Below are 23,357 nucleotides of genomic sequence, written 5' to 3'. Positions count from 1 at the left end.
GAACGCGTCTATGTTACAACAGTAATGATATATTTATAGTTTAACCCGATTATATAACGAAGATGGCCAGCCAGAATCTTTCTGTTGGATATCTATTCTGCTAAATTCTGTACTGTCGTCAACGAGATGAAGCATCAACATAAACATTATAATAATACAAGTTTAAGTAATAAAAACAGTTTTATTTCATTTTTCTTATTGTATGCCTACTTTAGGCACTTTAACTCATGCTGATCAAAATACGCGGTTATCTACTAAAAGTGGGCCCTCTATATTGAACCTCATCAAGTTAAGAACGACGATGGCAGCACACTGGAAATCAAGTGTCTAAACGTTTTAATAGTATGATATAGGGCCTAAGCATAAATACAACATATAATATGATATAGGGCCTAAGCATAAATACAACATATAATATGTACTTTGTACTTTTCTTTATTTTCGATTTATTTATTTATTAACTTTTTTTAAATGAAATACAAATACATGAGCCAAATCAACTATAATTTTTGAATCAAATACATAAACAGAAAGAAATGTTACGAAATGTGGTTGTAGTCTATTAAGCAAGCATAAGTGAATTACTAAATCACTAAAAGACACTTTAAAATTGATTAGCCTACAAAGTATTGACAGACACCATACTGGCAAGCATGATAGACCAATATTTGCAAGACATAAGTGAAAAAACTGGTATATTTCGTTTCTAAAACAATTTGAAAAGTATTGGGGACAGGTGTAGGTGACGTTGTACTACGTCATCGTGGATATTCAGGACGAGTACCTCAACAATGCGGGAACATGGAGACATGGTTGTACAAAGGAACAGTGAAAATGCATTACCCTCTGACTACACCAAACGATATGGTTACGTAGTAGCAAATTATTTACAGACTTAATTTGGTAAGTAGACCTAATATTTAAAGTATTCCTATATCACTATTCTATGTTAACATTATCTAATAAAGATGACTATGGCCAAAACAAAAGCATGCGTACGTGTGATACAATGCATTGTCCATTATGAAGTTAATTGTCTCAAATACCTGCACAATTCTAAAGAGTTGTTTTATTGCTTGTAAAATACACTTTCATTATTTTATGACCAATTCGTCTGTCTATAATTTGTTAATTTCGTTAGTGGCTACCAGACTAAGTATTCAGTAATTGAATCTCTTAAATCTCATAATTATTATCTCATTAATTAGGCCTACATTGTTTCTTTATTGAATTACTCTTATTTTTTCTTGATTTCTTAATTACTAAGTCTCTTTTACTCAGAAACGACAACTATATCGTAATTATTATTTTAATAATATATCATTGTTTCTTATTCAGATGTATAATATTTAAAGTGCTTATAATAAGCATATTCGGCATCTGAAAATATTGAGTACTCTATCAAATACACACACTATGACGGTAAATGACAGTAATCAAGGCAATTTGTCTCTGCGGATGAGAGCGAGTCTCATAGACAATTCTTGTTTGGCATACTAATGAATCCGATCGTCCCAAGAGAAGTAAAGTCGTTTCGATACAACATGGCCGTGGAAACACAGCCAAAGCAGATTCGTTACGCCTCGTGGTCTATGCAATTAACCGCTCATACATTGAGAAATGTAATTTAGTTTCATTGCGTCGCTTTCCTTGCTTGATGATAACAAGATCATCCACTTGTCCATTAAAAACGATTTTCAACAAAAGTCTAAAAATCAACCGTGTTTCTGGTGTCATTTATTGTTGGTAAACCAGCTGGAAAAAATGCATTTCTGTGACGGAATAAAATTACCGCTGTTCGTCGTGTACGTCTGTTTATGCTCCGTATTTGGAAAATATATGATAGGTAAGGCAGCTTTATGATTACATACATTACATAAGAACGAACTGCTATATAAATGCACGTTATTGCATGAGACAGTTCGGACCGATCATATAGTTGTGTGATGCGTTTACGTTTTAGGTAGAATCGTGTATTGGAGAACGTTGAACATGAGAAGATTTATGCCGTAAGATAATGAGTATGACGTCAGTTTGTATACATAAAATGCACCATATATATGTATCGTACGTCATTTGGTCTGCTCTTGTTTTTGACAGAATCATGTCCATTTTATAAAACTACCTACCCTAACCCACGATCATCAAAAATTCCTTGATGGATTTAGTTTATAGGTATTATTATTTGTGTTGCAGGCCAGTATACAGGCCTACTGTTTTATTGTGTACTGCTGAGTTATGTATTATTGACGGGATAATTGATTTTTTAAACAGAATTAATACAGTTTTGTTATCCACACTTTACATTTTATGTTTAATTCATAGAATTTGTAAACATTAATGTTTAGAGATATTTGAAGGCATCATTAATGTTGATCTGCGGGTTATAATGTAATGTTAGCTTCTACGTTGTATTAATGTCTATCTAGTTAATACTCGGATGCAAGTCTAGTATGACTGAATCTGAATAATACATAATACATTTGATATTTAATTTCACCCAGGTCACGTCAATAATGATATAGAACGCTAATCAGCATTTTTTTCCGAAAATGTAAATCTACTCTAGATGGCAGTAAACGTATTTGATTTTTTTTTTAAACACATTTTTTTTTTAATGGTACATAAATATGGTTTTCTTTTATTTTGAAAGAGATATTTGACCGACTTACAAGCACGAACTCGACACAGTACTCACGTACATTAAGAGTTTAATTATGTATACTTTTAGACGTATATCACATATTCATGTCTTTCGAACTGCTTATTTGAGCATTAGTGTTTCATGATGTTGTGTATGTGTATGTATTTTATTCTATTATTAAAAAGCTTCATAAAACAAAGAAACAGGCCGCGCTACGCAATCTTATATCATGATTAATAGAGCATTGCTACACCATGTACATTAAAAAATAATCATTAATATCCACAGTAATAGATTATTTATTTAAATAATACAAATCATTTGATAATGATTTCTTTATCAGGATATGACCTCACAACTCATCTTTGTTTTTAAATATGGATTTTTAAATTAATAAATAACTATAATTTCATGGTTTGCGAGCACGTGACATTTCGGTCACCAATGTAAATGCAATATCGGAAAGCTCTAGGTAAGAATATTATATTTATAAATATGAGTTACAAACTCAAATCTCTAGTGGTTTTGAAGCCTACAACGAGTGATTAATTTCCAACTAGCAACGCAGTCAGTCAATGTATTTACGTATGATTACAATTTTAAATAGTCCTTAGTATCTTTGATTAATAATATTATTTACAAATAAACATTGTGTTATTTCCCTTATAAGCAAAGTACAAATTCAAAAGAAATAATCGTACGGGTGAAGAAGCATTAATTATTATTTCTTTCTAACTAGCTTTGTTGACAATAATTTACTTTGTTCGTACAGTCACGCAATATACAAAGCCAATCGTTTTCTTTTAAATTAATTGTTTCGTGTGAGACACAAAAGCAATAATACGTTTCTCCAAAAAAAATGTTCAATATTATTTTAATGTATTGTAAATGTCTGATTTCGAATATTTCATTTTAATATCTCTGACAATAATTAAATGTTATTATACTGTCCGAATTGTCTTTTTATTAATTTGTTTTAATTTCATAGATAGGTGGTCTTTTCCCAGAAGGATACATGCACAATCAGACAATGATTAAATGTTATTATACTGTCCGAATTGTCTTTGTATTCATTTGTTATAATTTCATAAATAGGTGGTCTTTTCCCGGAAGGATACATGCACAATCAGACAATGATTTCTTACAAGAGGGCTCTTATTCAACATAATGTAAGGAGTAATTCCACGATGCATAAATACCAAATAGCAGCCTTGTCGGACAGGGGAGACTTATCTGACAGTTTTGTTGTCTCTGGTTTAAGTAAGTACACATGTCTTAAAATGGTAGACTTCCGTTCTCAACTTATATGTTGTCATTGTGTCTGCAATTGTTCATTTGTTATATTCCCATATAAGAACATTATGATTTATGTGCTTTAGTCTTATGACGATTACGATGAATAGCACTACAGCCTCATTCATATCTAATCAGCAAATGTCGTACTGTTGACAATAGACACATTCTCTCATATATTTCCATCTTTCAAATAATAATGACATTATTATTTATATCTTTTCCCATCAACGTATGTATATTACATGTGAACTACTGCATTCTCCAATGGAAAATTATAAGCACTTTTCTGGTAAAACAAATATATTGTAATGTAAAATGTGAATGTTTTTTCATCTACAGTATGCAAGAGTTTTATAACTTGCAAAGTGATAAGAAACACAGCTCCGTTGTGCTTCGCAGCAATAGTTCATCCAAACACGGCACAGACGATGGCTTCTTACAGTACAGCCTTTGCAGTTCCATTCATAACTCCAAGCTTTGCTAAAACTGAAATGTTGAACAAGGACAACCTGGATTTCATCATTTCTGTCAGGCCACCACTTTTAGATGCTTTGATGGATTTGATGACTTTCTACAAATGGAATGCATTTGGCTACCTTTACGGTCATGACGAAGGTAAAAATATTCTCTTTTTTATTTATAAACTTTCAAAATTGTAATACATGTTAAAATGTTGTTTTCAGTTGTGGTCAATGAATATGTTTCTTTCGGTGGTGAATGCCATACTTTTTTACCAGGAAAATACAATGCAGTAATAGAAACTGAAATCGCATCGAGTTTTGCAAATAAAAGATAGTCTAATAGATATTATTTTATTACACTATCATCATTCCGATAAAATGTATATACATTACTGTAATTGTTCTATTCTTCTATTAGCACTATTTCGACTACAGGCCTTGATAGAACAGCTTCCACTGAAAAATTATAACGTGGCATTCCATAGAATTGGTGATAAAAATGAAATAGAGGCAGCATTGAAAGAGCTGATGCGGTTGAAGATTTACAATATTATAATTGACGCCGATGTACCGATTACACAGTCAACCATGGAGAGCGTAAGATGCCATGTTTTTTATTCGTTATTATTCATTTCCAGCCAACACTTTAAACATTAAAATGAAATCACTACGATAACTAGGGATGATAATGTGATTATCATAATTATTTACATTTAATGCATTCACTACTATTAATATTGAATAAAGTATCAACAGATAATTATCGAGTCCAAATCACATCCGTGGAATTTATATTTTACTAATTAGTATTCAGAATACGAGATAACATAAATTCATCATCTGTACACTTGCATAAAAATATGTCATTTTTTAGTTTGATGCTTTGACGTTAGCGTTGCCATTCCATGGAAAGATTATGCTGATAAAATCAATGTTAATATAATTACTTTCTTTTCTGGAAACATTTAAAATGTCTATATAATTATTTGTTATATTTGAAAATTATCTCACATTTTTGTAAGATTGGACACCTTTTGATATTCCTTTTAATGGGTTATAATTATTAAATTTAACATCAATTCAATATAGAATTGTTGCATAATTTACTGGTCCAATAATAAAACTCTACTAGGCGTAAGGGTGTTATATTCAAGCTATACCGACGTTAAACTCTATTCTACAAGATGAAATTATAACTTATGTATACAGGTCACTATAAGTAATCAATATAATAAGCTTACGAATATTATCCAAATTAGTTTCTTTATAAAAAAAAATATCTCCAACTCTCTATTTATTTTATTTATTTATTTATTAAACCTTATTTAGTGAGGGTGACCCTAAACAGCATATGCTGACAATCAAGGGGCCCTCATATAAACATTATAAAAAAACATAATTATATGGAAAAAGAAAAACGGATGAACTATGTTTAAAAAAATATAAAAATATATATTATATATGTACTTAAAAACAAAACTATACAAAACGTTGAGATTTTTCTTTTGGGATTAAATATTCTAAGTTTCTCTATTGATTTATTATTTTTTTATGACTTTAAACTGTAAGCAAACTACATTCGTTAATTCTTATTTTCAATTTGTTCTATTTCCAGGTGAACGCCAATGGTATGACTACAGCATTGTTTACATTTGTTCTCTTGCAGCTGGTAAGTTTTAACATTGTACCTAATGCTGTAATCAATAATTGCTGTAATCACTAATTGCTGTAATCACTAATTAATGATATTAATTGCAAAATATAGTCTAAAGATTGAGAATAACTATGAATACGTTTCGTAGAGTTATGTATTCAGCGTCTCCTCGAAGATAAATGGGCCGGTAAGCGACACTCGGTGGCTATCAGTACATTCTAGGTTGTGTCACCATCTTCTCCAATATCAACATTATTATTATAATCATTAAATACTGTAAAAGTTATTTATTACTAAAGTGTTCATTCAATCATAAAACGACTGATAAACTTAAATATAATGTTTGGTTTATTTACGTTATTGTCATTGGGCAGGACTCGCAAACTATTGATAAATCAAGTTTGACATACAGTGGTGCATCGACTTTAGCATTTAGGCTGTCGTTCCAAACCACTGATGTCTACAAAGGCCTCGAGGAGAAGTGGGAAAAACACAGAAAACTCCATCCCGATGCATTTAAAAATCAAGCAACGTTAGAGGTAATATGCATCAATATGATTTTATTCTGTATTGTTAATATTATGTTCAACCATATATGAATTAAGGCAATACATTCATAACAATGTACAACTTCACACCAAGTGTAGGTTTTGTGTCATCGATAAAAAGTTAGCATTATAAGGCATATATATCGTATTCAAACAATCATATAGCATACAACACGTCCTTCGAGTACGTACCATGCGACCTACAAAACATACTGAAACTAAACACTTTTAAACATTGATCGTTAATAAATGTATCAGTCGACAGCTATTCTTACCTACGATATGGTTGACACTATTGTGGAAGCCTTGCGATTAGCTGAGGAGAAAAATGTAAGCTTAATAGCACCACCAATGGACTGTCAAGAAAAGGTAGCATGGTCGAAAGGACCATTGATGCTAGAGTACATGAAAAAGGTATGATACATTCTGTGCTGCATTTTTTATTGGAAATTCCTTTTTATTGCGACAAGATGAATGATGAGTGTCAATATTATTATTTTTTAATACGTCTATAATTTGTTTTTCAAGGTTGACATACAGGGTCTTTCTGGAAGAGTTGCATTCAATGATGCTGGTGATCGAACCAACTACACCCTTGATGTTCTCAAGCTTCGATCTAAAGGGCTTGAAAAGGTTTGCAATATTAACATATGGACTGTGCGCCACCAATTTACAATTTCCAATTAATTGTAACTGTTGATGGCGCTGTACAAGACACATTGACAATTACAACATTATTCAGCTGTCGTTATACATTTTGTTTGTAAATCTTTATTAATATATAACATAACATAGTAGTATAAAACATTGAATTTTTTTAGATTGGTGTTTGGAATTCAAGTTTACCAGAAGCCGAAAGACAAAAAGTGTTCAGCACAGCTGACAATAACAACGAAACTCTCCTGAATCGTACATTTACAGTTACATCGATTATTGTAAGTAAATACAAAACCTATTTAATAAGTTATCGAGTCGTGTGACTGGTAAATCAGGTATCTTGTCTTTATTGTATGCAGAATAAGATGGATAAAAGCAATTTAGGCCTACTCCTGGTTTGCCGTCACAGATTCAATTCTTGATCAATCTTACGGTATTGTCCGCTGTGAGTGTGAGCTTAATCATGAGACTAAAGAAAAAATGTCAATTTTAGCTGATAATACTTCCATTTGTGATTATAGGTAATCACGATAATTTACATTTACATAATTGTTTGGTATTGTTCTCCTAACAAACCAGTTTGTTTAAAACAAATGAGTGTACCTAATTATAATCAATCTTAATGTTAAGGAACGTCCGTTTTTAATGGAGATAGAAGGCAAAACTGAAAAAGATGGCAACGAAAGGTTTGAAGGATACTGTAAAGATTTACTGGATCAGCTTGCTAAACATCTCAAGTTTAAATATACCATACAACTTGTAAAAGATGAGGAATACGGTTCCTTTATTGAGGAAACTGGTAAATGGAATGGAATGATCGGTGAACTGATAGATGGAGTTAGTAGTTCGCTTTACTTACTTGTAAACAACGCCACCATCATCATCATCACCACCAACATCATAACAACAACCCCACTATCATCATCACCTACATAACACCACTACATAACGTCGCCAACGCCAAAAACGGCATCACCATCATCATAACAACAACACCACCATCATCATCACCTACATAACACCGTCGCCAACGCCAAAAACGCCATCATCGTCATCATCATCATCACCACCACCACCATCATCATCATCATCCTCCATTCAACACCATCATCAGCCAATACCACCGCAGACAACGCCACCAACACCATCATTAATATCATCCACTGCATCATCATCGACTAGATCATCCACTATCATCATCAACATCATCATCCACTACGTCATCATCCACTACGTCATCATCATCATCATCCACTACGTCATCATCCACTACGTCATCATCCACTACGTCATCATCCACTACGTCATCATCATCATCATCCACTACGTCATCAACATAGATATCATCATCATCAACATAGATTACATAATCATCATCATCAACATAGATTACATCATCATCAACATAGATTACATCATCAACAACATAGATTACATCATCTTCAATATCAGCATAGATTACATCATCATCAACATCATCATCAACATAGATTACATCATCATCAACATCCTCATCATCCTCAACATAGATTACATCATCAACATCATCATCATCTCAACTTAAATACATCATCATCATCAACATCATCATCATCATCATCAACTCAACTTAAATTACATCATCATCAACATCATCATCATCAACATAGATTACATGATCATTATCATCATCATTATTATTCACTACATCATTCAATACATCATTCACTATCACGCTAACAAATGTTAGTTCTACTGCAATGATCCGGTGGATTGAGGTGTTGTTTAATCATAATTAATGTCTATCTTTTTATAGACAGCTGACATGGCCGTTGCTTCGTTGACCATCAACGCAGAAAGGGAGCGAGACGTTTTATTTACAAAACCATTCATGACGCTTGGAATAAGTATTATGGTTAAGAAGCCAGTCAATCCAGATCCAGATCCATTTTCCTTCTTACGCCCTCTATCAACTGAGATATGGTTGTGCATTATTTTCGCTTACACAGGAGTAAGTGTTGTATTGTTTCTTGTAAGCCGCTTTAGCCCCACAGAGTGGTACACTGTACGAGAGGATGGGGACGTTTCCCCAACACCAGTGGAAGACAGTTCGACAGAAGAGGATGAAGCGAAAACCAATGATTTCGGAATATTTAACAGTCTATGGTTTTCAATGGGTGCTTTTATGCAACAAGGTTGCGAAATATCACCACGGTAAACACTGAGACAGTTCATTAAAACAATGCTAAGCTAAAATGAATATACTACTAAACTGCATTTACACAAAACTTTTAATACCCGGATATTTAAATAAATGTATTGCCTTGCTTGTGAATTATTTAGTATGTGTGCACATCTTACATTAGGCGGGCGACGTCTTAACATAATGTAACTATATTATTATTATTGTTAAACAAATATAAACTAATAAGCGACTTTAAAAACAGTCTGTATTAACAACTGGCTTATTTTTTTGTTGTCTAGGTCCCTTTCCGGTAGAATTGTCGGAGGGGTTTGGTGGTTCTTTACACTCATCATCATCTCATCATATACCGCTAACCTGGCTGCGTTTCTAACTGTTGAGCGGATGGAATCACCCATCGAGTCCGCTGAAGATTTAGCAAAACAAACAGATATAACATATGGAACACTAGCTCATGGTGCAACTTTAGAATTTTTTAAGGTATTCGTTCATGTTTGTTACATACGTCAAACTAGAGGAGCACTAAACCATCCTTTAAAATCTTAGGAAAATCGGGCAATATCTTTTGAGTAATTCTGGTTACTAACAAATATAGAAACAAACAAACATGCACACACATGCGCGATCGACGATCATATACTGGTGGAGGTAATAATACATCTACAAAGGTTAATTTAACAAACATATTTTTTTAGCTAGTTTGTAATGTAATGTATTGTACAGTTACATAATCATATCGAATTTATAAAAAAATACCTAAAGTTCCCTAAGACACTATTTTGCAAAACTATGGCACTGACGTCCAATGTTTTACTATAAATAATTAATGTCACATTATATTAAAGCATTTTTATTTTCTCTGCTTAGTATTATGTACAGTTACACAATTTCAACGGATTTATAACACAATACGTAAAGTTCCTAAAGTCATTATGGCAATTTAAAATTATTCATTTACTACTCCATTATTTAATACTACTTTATTATTAATTTGGTATTTTAACTTCTTGTTAACAGAATTCAAAGATTCATGTTTACGAACGAATGTGGAACTTTATGCAATCTGCGGATCCACCACCTTTTGTTAAAACCAATAAACAAGGTGTCGAACGCGTTCGACAGTCAAAAGGCAACTACGCCTATCTACTGGAATCCACACTCAATAATTACTACAATCAGAGAAAACCGTGTGACACATTAAAAGTTGGTAGTAATCTGGATTCTAAAGGATATGGGATTGCTGTCTCTCCAAGTTTACCAAAGTTGAGGTTGGTTTCAAGCTTTATCTGTAACTCTTATTCCCAGGTATTTCAGTAGGTTTCTTAAGAACCTAAAATGGTTTCTAAGATGAATATGACACTGACCATTATGTATTATGGAAATGATATATTAGTAACAACTTAACAACGTACTAAATCAGTGTATTATACACGCATCAGTTGAACTAACTCATGGTTTAAGTTGTAATATATACAGCGTAGCTATGATATTCTTATAAAGTTACTATACAAAATGGTATTATATTACATATAATCTAGGAACACTATATAATTAAAATATATTTACTAAACCCCATTATGTAATATATTAATAAGTATTTTATAAATCATTTAAATCCTTAGACTAGCAAATGTGTCAATAATTCTTTAATATTTCAGAGAGCAGTTGACATTAGCTTTACTAGAGCTTAGAGACTGGAATAGTACCTTACAACGTCTAGAAAAGAAATGGTGGTATGACAAGGGTCATGACTGTGAATCAACCGACCCTAATTCACAGGTATTTTCTTCTCATCATAGTTTAAACTTATTTTATCCATCTCCAGAAAATTAAAGTTCAAAACAGCGCCGCCTATGGTTTATAAACGTTATTATGCAAATTACCTTAAATAAAAGTTATGTGAACTACCTTGAATATTTTTTTATCAGACATTTCAAGTTATTTATTAATTTTTTATTTTTTATTTTCCCATTATACACTTAATTTTTACTATTAATATTTTTTTAATTGTAGGATACAGCTAGCGCCCTCACATTGAGCAGCGTGGCGGGTGTATTTTACATTCTTATCTGCGGTCTTGCACTTGCAATTATTGTTGCTATCTTGGAATTCTGCATGCGGAGTCGTAAACACATACGACAGGCAAAAAAGGTAATTGTCACATTCTCCTATGAAATGACATTTTTGCGATCCTCCACGTAACTTATAATTAGTTCAAAATAGTTTATCATTTGAGAAATAATGACGCGACAGAAAAGCACTCAGAAATCAAAGCGAATGTCAAATATTACATGCATTTCTTTTTTTGAAATATGATCAAGCTACTTATATTAACACTAACACTGCTTCTGGAAAGAATGCCGGCTTGTGTCCTATTTACGACGCAAACACTTTAAAACTGATCTGAGAAAATCACATAACTAACCTGCGTACACTATGTCTACACTAACAAAATAAGTAAACATTGTTGCATGTCTTTTGTTTAACGTTTCTTCGCAGAAATGATTGGTGTATCTTAATTTAATTCATTAATCTATCATTCAACAAGTATTTTAATAATTTAGATATTTTACTTTAATATTTCCAAACATATTGTTGGAAGACAGATTTTTTTTCAAAATACTGAAAGATGATGTTACTTTGAAAACTAAACAATAATGTTTATTGCGGAAAATTATAAGGAAACTACAATTATTAAACAAGCACTGTTTTACAATGATTTGTCCAAACGACAATCTACTCTAATATTCTTTATAATTGACATCTGTATTAGGCCTACATAAAATATTGTAAATTAAAGTAAAGTTTGTAATGACTACTGAGATATAATAATGTTCAGGCGCACCTGTTATCTTCCGTTTGATTAATCACTACTCGTGTGTATATGCCAGTTATGAGCAAATTCAGATCATCAAATAATTATTTTGTTTTAGGAAAACTACTTGAAATGTCACAATTAGAAGTATTAACTTCCGATACAGCTATTAACCTTCTATAACGTTAGGTTGTTAAAATTAGGATTAAGCAATGTATTTGGATTGCATTCAGACAGATGTTATTTTGATGGTTATTAAAAATGATGGTTGATCTCATTTAGATGAAATTGATATGAAAAATGAAATAGAAGAATTGGGATAAAAGTAATTTTCATATTTAGCTTGATAAATATCAAATAAAAGACTACATTTTAAAAACACTAACAAAGTAAACTTTTCAACATCAAAAGCAGACATTTCAGAACACTCTGGTACAATTATGTATCTAGGAAACGTTCTGCTGAAACGTTTCCTTCCGTAAAGCGCTCCCTTCCGTAAAGCGCTCCCTTCCGTAAAGCGCTCCCTTCCGTAAAGCGCTCCCTTCCGTAAAGCGCTCCCTTCCGTAAAGCGCTCCCTTCCGTAAAGCGCTCCCTTCCGTAAAGCGCTCCCTTCCGTAAAGCGCTCCCTTCCGTAATGCGCTCAGTCCGACTCTCGGCTTCTAATTTGAAAATGTACTCTTTAAGAACTTTTTAAACTTAAACTCAAATTAAAATGAATTGGTTAATAAAACATTCAAAACAATGACGTTTACGCGTTTTTCTTCATGATTTCATATTTACGGGATTTTAGCCAAATGTCATTCCTAACATTGACTTTGTTTGTAATCTGCAAAAAATGCAGTAAATATGAAATGAATGAAACGTGATATTATTTAAAATTTTTGGCTACGATAATGTGGCAATAAAATATATTTGAAGTCGCCAACAAGTCGACATTCATCTGGTTTTATTACTATGACTATAGCGCGTAGACATTCCATCGGTGTTTCGCGCACCGTTGTAAAAAAACTACTGAGTAAAAACTGACGTTTATTTTTATCGAGAAGCCTGTGACTGACATGTTATCCATTTTTCTATACAAATAATTAATTAATTATATATAAATATCGATAGAATTACATTTTTTGACCGTCTAGTGAGTGCGATTTAATTGCATGGCGCTTACAATTATTAATATTTTAACAAAAAAAACAGGCTTTTAGTAGATTTGTTGAAGTTTCTGTAAATGTAAACGTTTAAAAATTAGCAATAATGAGAAGACAATGTAGATTGTCCTTAAGCAAACCTTACAGTGCACATGCTTTATTTGAACATTTTTAATTGTATTTATTTGTAATGTACTCTTGTCGTTTCTACATCATGAACACATGGTTCTCATGATAAAAATGAATGCAACTAAATGAAAATACAATCGTTGAATATTGTTGAGCGTTATACCACAATACACACTAGTCTATCATTTAGTTTTCGGCTTATTATGGTTTGAAGATGATAAATGTTTCTATCAAAAAAATGAAATCCGTCAAACGAATCCGTTAATCCCCCGGGGGAGATGCCGCCATTTATTTTCATAATCGTTGAGACTAAATTATAAATAATATTACGTATTGACAGACTGAGTATTAGCCGAATCTTAAGGGAGGACATACAAGTTTGCTGCGCTCCATTCATTCGTTCCGTTTCACTAAAGTTAGTTCTCCTTAGTAACATAGATGATATTGCATGCGCTCTAATAAAAGTATTTTGCGTTGGCCTAGGCCTATATTCAGTGTTTTTAGTAGTTATAACTCATACCTTCACGTAAGCCATAAATCAAGTAGGATTATGATATATTTATGAGATTAAAAACTAAGTTTGTTTCTGTCCAATTTACACGATTGATACTTATAGATAATCCTAATAATTATTGATATCACTTACTTACTATCCCTTTTTATATCAAGAAATAGTAGTATGTTTAACAGAAAACAGTATAATTTAACAATATCGATTAATGGAAAATGGTAAAAAAAATAATACAATCTCAAGACCGTACATATTTATTGATTTTTAATTTTATTTTATTTCATCAAAACCAAAAGCAAAGAAAGTTGCCACTTAAAGGTATGAAACAGAAAACAGATACAAAAAATATATGTAATAAATATACCCGCTGCTTACTTGGACTCGAATCTGACCACTAGCCATCAACGCAAGCTCGGTGGTCTAGAGGTATGAACGCCAGGCTAGTGATCTGGAGGTCGTGGGTTCGGGTCCCACCCGAGAACTACTTGCGAATTTTTTCGCAAGTATTCTCAAATGTACTTACTGTCAGAGTAGGGCAAAACATCTAATTAATTAGTTTTAAACTAATTGTAAAAAGGTATAAACCGTCTATATATGAAGATAGAAAAGCATACCAAATATGAATTACGTTTTGTAGGTAAATCAACCGTCTCCATACCCTACAATCAGCAAGGCCTCTATGGCTTTCAGGGATGAGGACCAGGCTGATCACCCGATGCTTCAAACTAGACACCAGGTAAGATTGTCATAATATGTATAATATGTAATCAATATTTATGTAGAAAAGTCTCCCACTCAGTACAGCATGTGCCAGACTTATTATCATGGCGCACCAAAACAGAAACAAAAACATTGTATTCGAAATATGAAACAATGTTCAGCAAATGGTTTATTGAGGTATAAACCAATGCAGTGTAAACCAATGCAATGTAAACTGAATGTTGCTTCTTTTTTTTTTTACTTTTGTGAAAAATACTGGTAGGCCTACTATTCTGCGTTTTTGATAATAGTTCAATTTAAACAAAAAATATCAATATTCAACTATTTAAAATATATGGGAACATCTTAATGAAATCATTATACACATGAATACACTTTATACAGGATCTTTCAAATTGCATTTATATGTTTAAGCGTCATTCCCAACCAGATATGCGTTGCGTTTATATGTTTAAGCGTCATTCCCAACCAGATATGCGTTGCATTTTTATGTTTAAGCGTTATGAAAATCATTTCCAACCAGATAAGTGTTTTCCACACTTTACTTCTGCAGCGCCCTCAGTACAGTGATTAATGGTAAAATGACTATCATTTACACAGAACTTCGTATATTTTGAATTAAGAAAAATGTTTCTATTGACTCAATTTAAATATCATAAAAATACACCATGCCCTCGTCCTGTTTAATCTGAAATAACTGTCCATATTCTCATAAAACATCTTTAAAGTCTCATCTGGAAAAACCTTAGCCGGTGTTGACGAAATTTTATTTTTATGATTAATATTTTGTCTATGAGCGGTAGAAATATGACTGGAATTTATGTACTGAGACATAAAGACTAATTTGAACATGTATTCGATTCATTTGCATACATTTAGTTTTAATTAAAACTGATATGAACTAATTAACAATAAAGAGACATTACTAGGAGATTCAGCTTAATATAGATAATATAAATTTTAGGAATCTGATACATTTATGCGAAACAATTTTTAATCCCATTCATTAAATATTTGGCATTTCAGATGCTAAAGTTACATGGAATGGAGACGCGATGTACCAGCAGACGACTAGGACAAACCGAAGTATGATTTAAAATTCATACGAAAACGACGAGATTAGGCATAGAGAGTTGTTGAATGGTCACGATAGCATGCTGATGTTATCCTTACACTATTTAATGACAACTTTCCTATAAGCTAAGACAATAATTATTGTCTGGATAAAAATAATCGAATTAAGGTGTGTTCAAGTGTTGTTTATTAAAAAACACTTTTTTTTATTATACAGTAATATGAAGTAGTCTCGAGTATATTCGAGCTGATATACAATAATTATATTGATTAAATCTTTTATTGTGTCCATTTAAACCAAATTTAAACCAAATAATAAACTTATTAGACCTATAGGCATTCAATAAAACAGTAGTATAGGAAATACATTTTATAGACTTATTAATAGTACATGCTAGGCCGATTTTAATACAGTGGCAGTTTATGTAAAAACAATAGCAATAATTTCTATTATTGTTTTGTTTCGTGTCCATTTCATATTTGTGCCCACCCAATTTTTCTATTCCCGTTATTATTCGATCATCAAACAATATATATAAATAAATATTAGAAATGTTAATAATGTGTTGTCATGTATATCTTTATATGACTTAAACTTATGCATAATAGATTTGTATAAGCGTTTATGAGCAATATATTTATATTTAGTAAAGTTTAGTCACAAGAACAGTAAATATTAACATAATTTGAATAAATTGTGTATGTATCAACATTCAACAACAAAAATGTGAGAGTTTTTACATTAAATATAATTCATTCTGTTGTTTCCACACTTCTGGAAATTGACAATTTATTGAAATAAGTTTTTTACAATATGCCCAATCCCATTTGACTGAGTTTTAAGAAGTATCATGAATTACACTTACCGTATCATAAACGCTTATTACACATATCATACATGATTTATCGCGATTAGATATCGATCGCTCATTTCCATTAAACAATTAATACGTAAACAGCATTTTCTCGTATTCTTAAAATAAACTATGTTGATCTGGCTTGTGAAAGTATTACAGTTCGATTGAACATCGACTAACATCAAATACCAACAATTCGTTTTATGTGAACATTGTTAGCTTAATTTTAGCTTAGTTTTGGCAATAACGGTCTTACGTACCAGTTGTGTATTCTAAATATATTATGTATATTTTAGATAAAGTTAATCGGTGCAATCATATATCAAATAATGAGAAAATGTAGTAATAATCATTTTAAATAGGTATTGACGTGTTATCATTTAATAAAATCAAAACAGATTGTTTTGGGTTGTATGAATAAAGCACGGTAGCCGGATTGCTAATAAATACGTTATTGCTATTAAATGTTTCAGATTTTAGTGTTTTATTTGTACCAAAAGGAGTATAGAGTGTAAATTGGCATTTTAATACTAAACCCATTTTAGCCATATGTTTGTACTTAACCCATTTTAGTCTTACTTATGTTTGATACTAAACCCATTTTAGTCTTACTCATGTTTGATACTAAACCCATTTTAGTCTTATGTTTGATACTTAACCCATTTTAGCCTTATGTTTAATAATAAACCCATTTTAGTCTTATGTTTGATACTAAACCCATTATAGCCTTATGTTTGATACTAAACCCATTTTAGTCTTATGTTTGATACTTAACCCATTTTAGCCTTATGTTTAATAATAAACCCATTTTAGTCTTATGTTTGATACTAAACCCATTTTAGCCTTATGTTTGATATTAAACCCATTTTAGTCTTATGTTTGATACTAAACCCATTTTAGTCTTAGTCATGTTTGATGTTAAACCCATTTTAGTCTTATATTTGATACTAAACCTGCAGTCTTACTCATGTTTGATACAAACCCATTTTAGCCTTACTTAAGTTTGATGTTAAACCTATTTTAGTCTTATGTTTGATACTAAACCCATTTTAGTCTTACTCATGTTTGATACAAACCCATTTTAGCCTTACTTAAGTTTGATGTTAAACCCATTTTAGTCTTACTCATGTTCGATACTAAACCCATTTTAATTCTTACTAATGTCTGAGTAAGTACCCACATTTCTTTTTTGAAAAATAAAATAATAATTTCTAACTAAAAGTGAAACTTAAAATTGAAACTAGTACGGTATATTATTTAGCATTGATTATAGTTTTCAAACACATGTTCGGTTAAGACAGCCTATTCCACGCTTGATCAACTATGTTTTATAGCAAAACAGGTGAAGCACCAAAATGTGGCGTTAACAAAATTACTACAAATATCATAGCGAATCTTCTTCAAAAAATGTTTTTAAATTACTCAACTAATACAAAGCAGCTATAATAAACTCTTAAGATGCGTTTCCACTCGTTTGACGCTCTGTTCAAATGACGCATAAACTAGTTTAATCGCTTGTATCAAAAATGCATATAATAATATTTCACGCAACATTCACACCATCAAGCGTTCGTTACCTCAGAACTATATTTTCTTCCATTTATCATATTATTTGTGTATAAAACGGAATATTGTAATGAGCACGACGGGTACAGTACACCTTCTATCGTTTGAATTCATCGTTAATTGTTTTAGCTTTAGATACAGGACACTTCAAAGTTTTGAAGCCGATAATTAATTGGACGTCACATGGTAATAATTGTATAGTTTTGCATTATCTTTGTTTTGTATTAGTCGTGTATAATCTTGGATGTGTTTAGTGATTACCACGGGGCATTACTCTCGCTAGCAGCGTAGGCCAACTCAGTAATGTATGCGTCTTTACTTCCCATGATTTGGATTCTTTCTACTTTCTATCAATTTGTTAAAATCCATAGCTCAAATATTTTTAAACCGGTATCTATACTTTCGTTGTCAAATTTATACTTTGTATATAAATTGTTACCACTCAATAATAGTAATGATAATTCTATAATATGCATAGTACTATGAATGTGTGTTAACATGGCTGATGATGACACTTGTTAGTTTAAGGCTGATGTGTATGGCATTTAAAACGTATGACCTATGTATGGTACTTGTTGGTTCATAACTGATGTATGGTACTTGTTGGTTCATGATTGATGTATGGCACCTGTTGGTTCATGACCGATGTATGGTACTTGTTGGTTCATGACTGATACTAGTTGGTTCATGACTGATGTATGATACTTGTTGGTTCATGACTGATGTATGGCACCTGTTGGTTCATGACTGGTGTATGGTACTTGTTGGTTCATGACTGGTTTATGGTACTTGTTGGTCCATGCCCGATGTATGGTACTTGTTGGTCCATGCCCATGTATGGTGTACCTGTTGGTTCATGACTGATGTATGATACTTGTTGGTTCATAACTGATGTATGGCACCTGTTGGTTCATGACTGATGTATGGTACTTGTTGGTTCATGACTGATGTATGACACCTGTTGGTTCATGAGTGATGTATGGTACCTGTTGGTTCATGAGTGATGTATGGTACATGTTGGTTCATGACTGATGTATGGTACTTGTTGGTTACTTGTTGGTTCATGACTGATGTATGGTACTTGTTGGTTCATGACTAATGGTACTTGTTGGTTCATGACTGATGTATGGTACTTGTTGGTTCATGACTAATGGTACTTGTTGGTTCATGACTGATGTATGGACATGTTGGTTACTCGTTGGTTCATGACTGATATATGGTACTTGTTGGTTACTTGTTGGTTTCTTGTTGGTTTATGACTGATGTATGGTACTTGTTGGTTTATGACTGATGTATAGTACTTGGCACACATCAACAATATGTTATTTATACGCATTTCAGATTTTTTAAATTCTGGATTCTGTTTGGAATAAATATAATCATCTTCTAATTGTGTTAGTTTTAAGCACAAGATCTGCACTCACTTCTAGTTAGTGAAGCTCACTACTAAATATAATTGGTATTTCATTTTTACTGTGTTACGATGACGCGTTGATTTCAGAAAAGGAATTATTTTCAACATTATATTGATGCAATTATTATTAACTAGTCTTACCTACTTTCTATTCGAATAGACAGATGTTAAATAGTAGCTCCCATTTTTCCAAAAACCAACATATTTTTGGTTTGATTTCTGTCATGTGGAATGTTTCGATTAGATTTAAAAGTTTCTAGTTACTGGCCCCTTGTCAATCGTCATCATGCAATAGTAACCTACAGTCTACAGTTAAACCAATAGTAGAAAAATGTTGATAGATAGAAGTTTAGAATAATCGTGTAGAGATAACTCATCACTTGCAGGAAAGTCTATGATACCGAGTGTAAAGATTGCCATTTATGATCGTCCAACATCTAATTCTAATGTTACCTTAGTTTAGCCTATTGATCTGGTATCATTATTTTGGTATTCATCATTAGCAGTATGTCCACTGGTTAGACGAAAGACTCAGAATGTTGACGCTTGGTTTGATATTTTGTCGATAATTCTAGTTGTATTTAAATCATTACATAGAAGAACCAATCGAAATAAAAAGCTAGCTGTTAGATTTCGAATACAGATAAGTATTTGAAATAGTATAGTACAAATCTATAGAAATATATCATAATAATTAATGTGTTGGAATTGACTAAAACTATTTAAATACGGGGGTCACTATTTATCTTCGACTTATAATAACCTGTGTGTGTTCGATCATTCTTCATCATTATCGCTATTATTAGGGAAAACAACTCATGTACCGTAGTCTGTTTATAATGCCGATTGCATTATGTTTATACTTCTACCCCAGGCACATTAATGTAGACTGCAACTATCTTTCATGATTATTATTAAATAATCATGTTATAATATTATTAATTGATATTTTTTTAATGTTTCGCACAAATCATCAAAGTATGAAAAATGTAATTAGAATAATTGTTTACACCTGTGAACCCGTTAATATTTTATATACTGTGCTAATATCATACCTTATATTGCCTATTGTCAAAAGTATTAGGAAAAAAATTAAAAAATGATGACTATAGCAATACATATAATTGTAACTTATTATTTCCATACCTGGTGTGATGTTAATTTCAATCGTTTTGCCGTTTTTATTTGTTAGTAATTAGCCATCATAACTATAAGCAATGTGTAAACATTGAATAATTTTATCCACATCTCATTTACGGTTTACAGATACTAAAGGGACTACTACGACACACTTTATATCATAAAATGCCATCATATATCAGATATGCATGCGGAAAAATATTCATAATTGGTTTAGTATCAGATTGTGTCTAAGACCCCTTAATATCAATTTATCGTCTGCATTGGCAGGGAATACCACTTGTATGAAAGTCACAGGTGATTTGACACATCTCACGTTTCATAGTTTGATATCTGTTCAGAATAATGTTAGTTCTATGTTTAGAATTTATTTAAATAGTTACTTAAATATTAAAACAACAAGTTTAAATACAAAGGTATACATTCCCACACCGTTATTATGCGATTGATTGATCCATCTGTACCTCTATTTAGAAAACTGTATTTCAATATAGTTTTATAGTATTTTTGGTTCTAGTGGAAACAAGACGTTATATTTGGTAGTTTCTCTCACAAATATCACTGTTTTTTCCTCACTAGACTTGGCCAGAGCAGGTAATATCACTGTTTTTCTCTCACTATAGTTGGCCAGACCAGGTAATATCACTGTTTTTCCCTCACTAGAGTTGGCCAGACCAGGTAATACCACTGTTTTTCCCTCACTAGACTTGGTCAGAGCAGGTAATATCACTGATTTTCTCTCACTAGAGTTGGCCAGACCAGGTAATACCACTGTTTCTTCAGTAAGTTCGGGAACTTCGAAAGTCAAATGAATTTCTTAGACGATTGATAGATTACATTTGGCAATAATAACGTTAGGTATATAAAAGACTCGAAAGTACTGTACATCATCACAAATTCAAGTACAATTGTTTAGAGAGGTTTCATGGTCTAGAGAGTTTAATATTCAATTTAAATATTTTGATTGAATATTTTTCTGTTTTTAATTTTCTTTAATTTCCTGTTCTGGTCTAAATTTTTATTGTTTACTTTCTTCTACTTGTCTACATTTGGTTTACTTTATTATATAGACATGACGAAATTTACTAAATCTTTACTTAGTACTCTGCCTTTTCATTTTGTTCTATACAATTATATTTCAATTCAATGACATTTTACAAACTATGTCACATCAATAAACGTAGAAAACGAATGCATGATATGTTAATTTCTGTTGTGATTAGCATTATCAGAACAATTTGTTGTAGACCGTTGAGGTCATTCGACGACACTTCGAATTGATTGTTCTATATATTATAATGTAATGCAATAACGCCAAAGAGGAAGCAATTAAGTCATTGTAGACTTTACTTTTATTGATATCAGAACATTTCAAAATGAGCTCGAGTCAGTTTTTCCAATATTCATTCATTTATGTAATTTTATTTCTCATTTGTTTTGTTCATGTCACAAAACAAAACAGATTTGAGTCGAGAGAAGCTAAATCCGGAAAGTAAACAATTATGGGAGTCGCCTAATACAAATAGCAAAAAACAAAACCTATTACAAACACAAATGACATTGTATTAGTAGCTTTTGGTTAGGGGTGGAGGGACACTTTTTTATTTAATGATTGTATGTTAATAGTATGTGCCTTTTTAGTTTGATGAGAATGTATTTCTCGAGGTTGAATCATGTTATAGGCAAATTGTTCCAGTAGGCCCTATTTGAGTATATTCCTTCTTATGTTGCTGAGAATAACATTGTTTATAAAAACAATAAAAAAACATTTTTAAGTTTCTGATCAGTCTCAAGTTATTGTAGACATACGATGTTTCCAATTTATTTTTAGCAAGTTCTACAAGTTTCTACATTTCGTTAACTTAGCCGCGGTGTTTAAGATCCTTCCGTAGCATTCATTCATTCCGATCACGTCTACCTCATGGTTGGCGGCATCTACTATTTAGTATTAGGTCAATGTGAACAGCCTTTTCAGTCGAGAGTCACTATTCATATATTGTATTGGGTCAATGTGAACAGCCTTTTCAGTCGAGAGTCACTATTCATATATTGTATTGGGTCAATGTAAACAGCCTTTTCAGTCGAGAGTCACTATTCATATATTGTATTGGGTCAATGTGAACAGCCTTTGCTGTCGAGAGTCACTATTCATATATTGTATCAGGTCAATGTGAACAGCCCTTTCAGTCGAGAGTCACTATTCATATATTGTATCAGGTCAATGTGAACAGCCCTTGTTGTCGAGAGTCACTATTCATAATTGTAGTAGGTCAATGTGAACACACTTTTCAGACGAGAGTCACTATTCATATTTTGTATTAGGTCAATGTGAACAGCTTTAGGGAAGCTAGAACTCATGACTACCCAGTTTCTTGAAGCAGAAGAATTTTGTCATTAATTAAAATGTTTAATGTCAATGTTCATTCATAAGAATTATTTGAATACACATGATATTATATTTCTATTTGCTGACAACTCAACTATTACCATGTTAGATCAATACATACAATACTATTACTAGTAAAAGATTGTAGCTCTAATATG

At 31.9% G+C, this 23,357-nt stretch overlaps 1 protein-coding gene across 2 annotated transcripts; it reads left to right on the top strand.

The window, feature by feature from the left end:
* Positions 1 to 800: 800 nt before the first annotated feature.
* LOC144843715 (glutamate receptor 2-like) lies at positions 801 to 16,889 on the top strand. 2 transcript variants are annotated; one of them, XM_078700612.1, is made up of 18 exons: positions 801 to 903; positions 1,339 to 1,846; positions 3,740 to 3,904; positions 4,280 to 4,555; positions 4,820 to 4,998; positions 6,017 to 6,070; positions 6,430 to 6,594; positions 6,862 to 7,017; positions 7,132 to 7,236; positions 7,425 to 7,538; positions 7,891 to 8,097; positions 9,056 to 9,453; positions 9,724 to 9,922; positions 10,460 to 10,710; positions 11,101 to 11,221; positions 11,456 to 11,593; positions 14,680 to 14,778; positions 15,789 to 16,889. In XM_078700612.1, exons 2-18 carry the CDS (start codon positions 1,765 to 1,767, stop codon positions 15,852 to 15,854), a joined length of 2,775 nt encoding a protein of 924 aa, XP_078556738.1. In that variant the 5' UTR covers positions 801 to 903; positions 1,339 to 1,764; the 3' UTR covers positions 15,855 to 16,889. The 2 variants fall into 2 exon arrangements, with proteins under 2 accessions (XP_078556738.1, XP_078556740.1); XM_078700614.1 differs by lacking the exon at positions 1,339 to 1,846 and having other exon boundaries at positions 823 to 903.
* The last annotated feature ends 6,468 nt before the right edge of the window (positions 16,890 to 23,357 follow it).

The sequence above is a fragment of the Antedon bifida genome, chromosome 5 (assembly GCF_963402885.1).
Source record: "Antedon bifida chromosome 5, ecAntBifi1.1, whole genome shotgun sequence".
Lineage (NCBI taxonomy): Eukaryota > Metazoa > Echinodermata > Crinoidea > Comatulida > Antedonidae > Antedon > Antedon bifida.
Note: the sequence above shows the minus strand (reverse complement) of the source record. Positions and strands in the feature narration are given on the sequence as shown.

Coding starts and splice junctions, on each gene's coding strand:
- LOC144843715 (XM_078700612.1), top strand. CDS start 1,765: ATGCATTTCTGTGACGGAATAAAATTACCGCTGTTCGTCGTGTACGTC. Junction 7,018..7,131: donor TGCTAGAGTACATGAAAAAG/GTATGATACATT, acceptor TTGTTTTTCAAG/GTTGACATACAGGGTCTTTC. Junction 7,237..7,424: donor GATCTAAAGGGCTTGAAAAG/GTTTGCAATATT, acceptor GAATTTTTTTAG/ATTGGTGTTTGGAATTCAAG.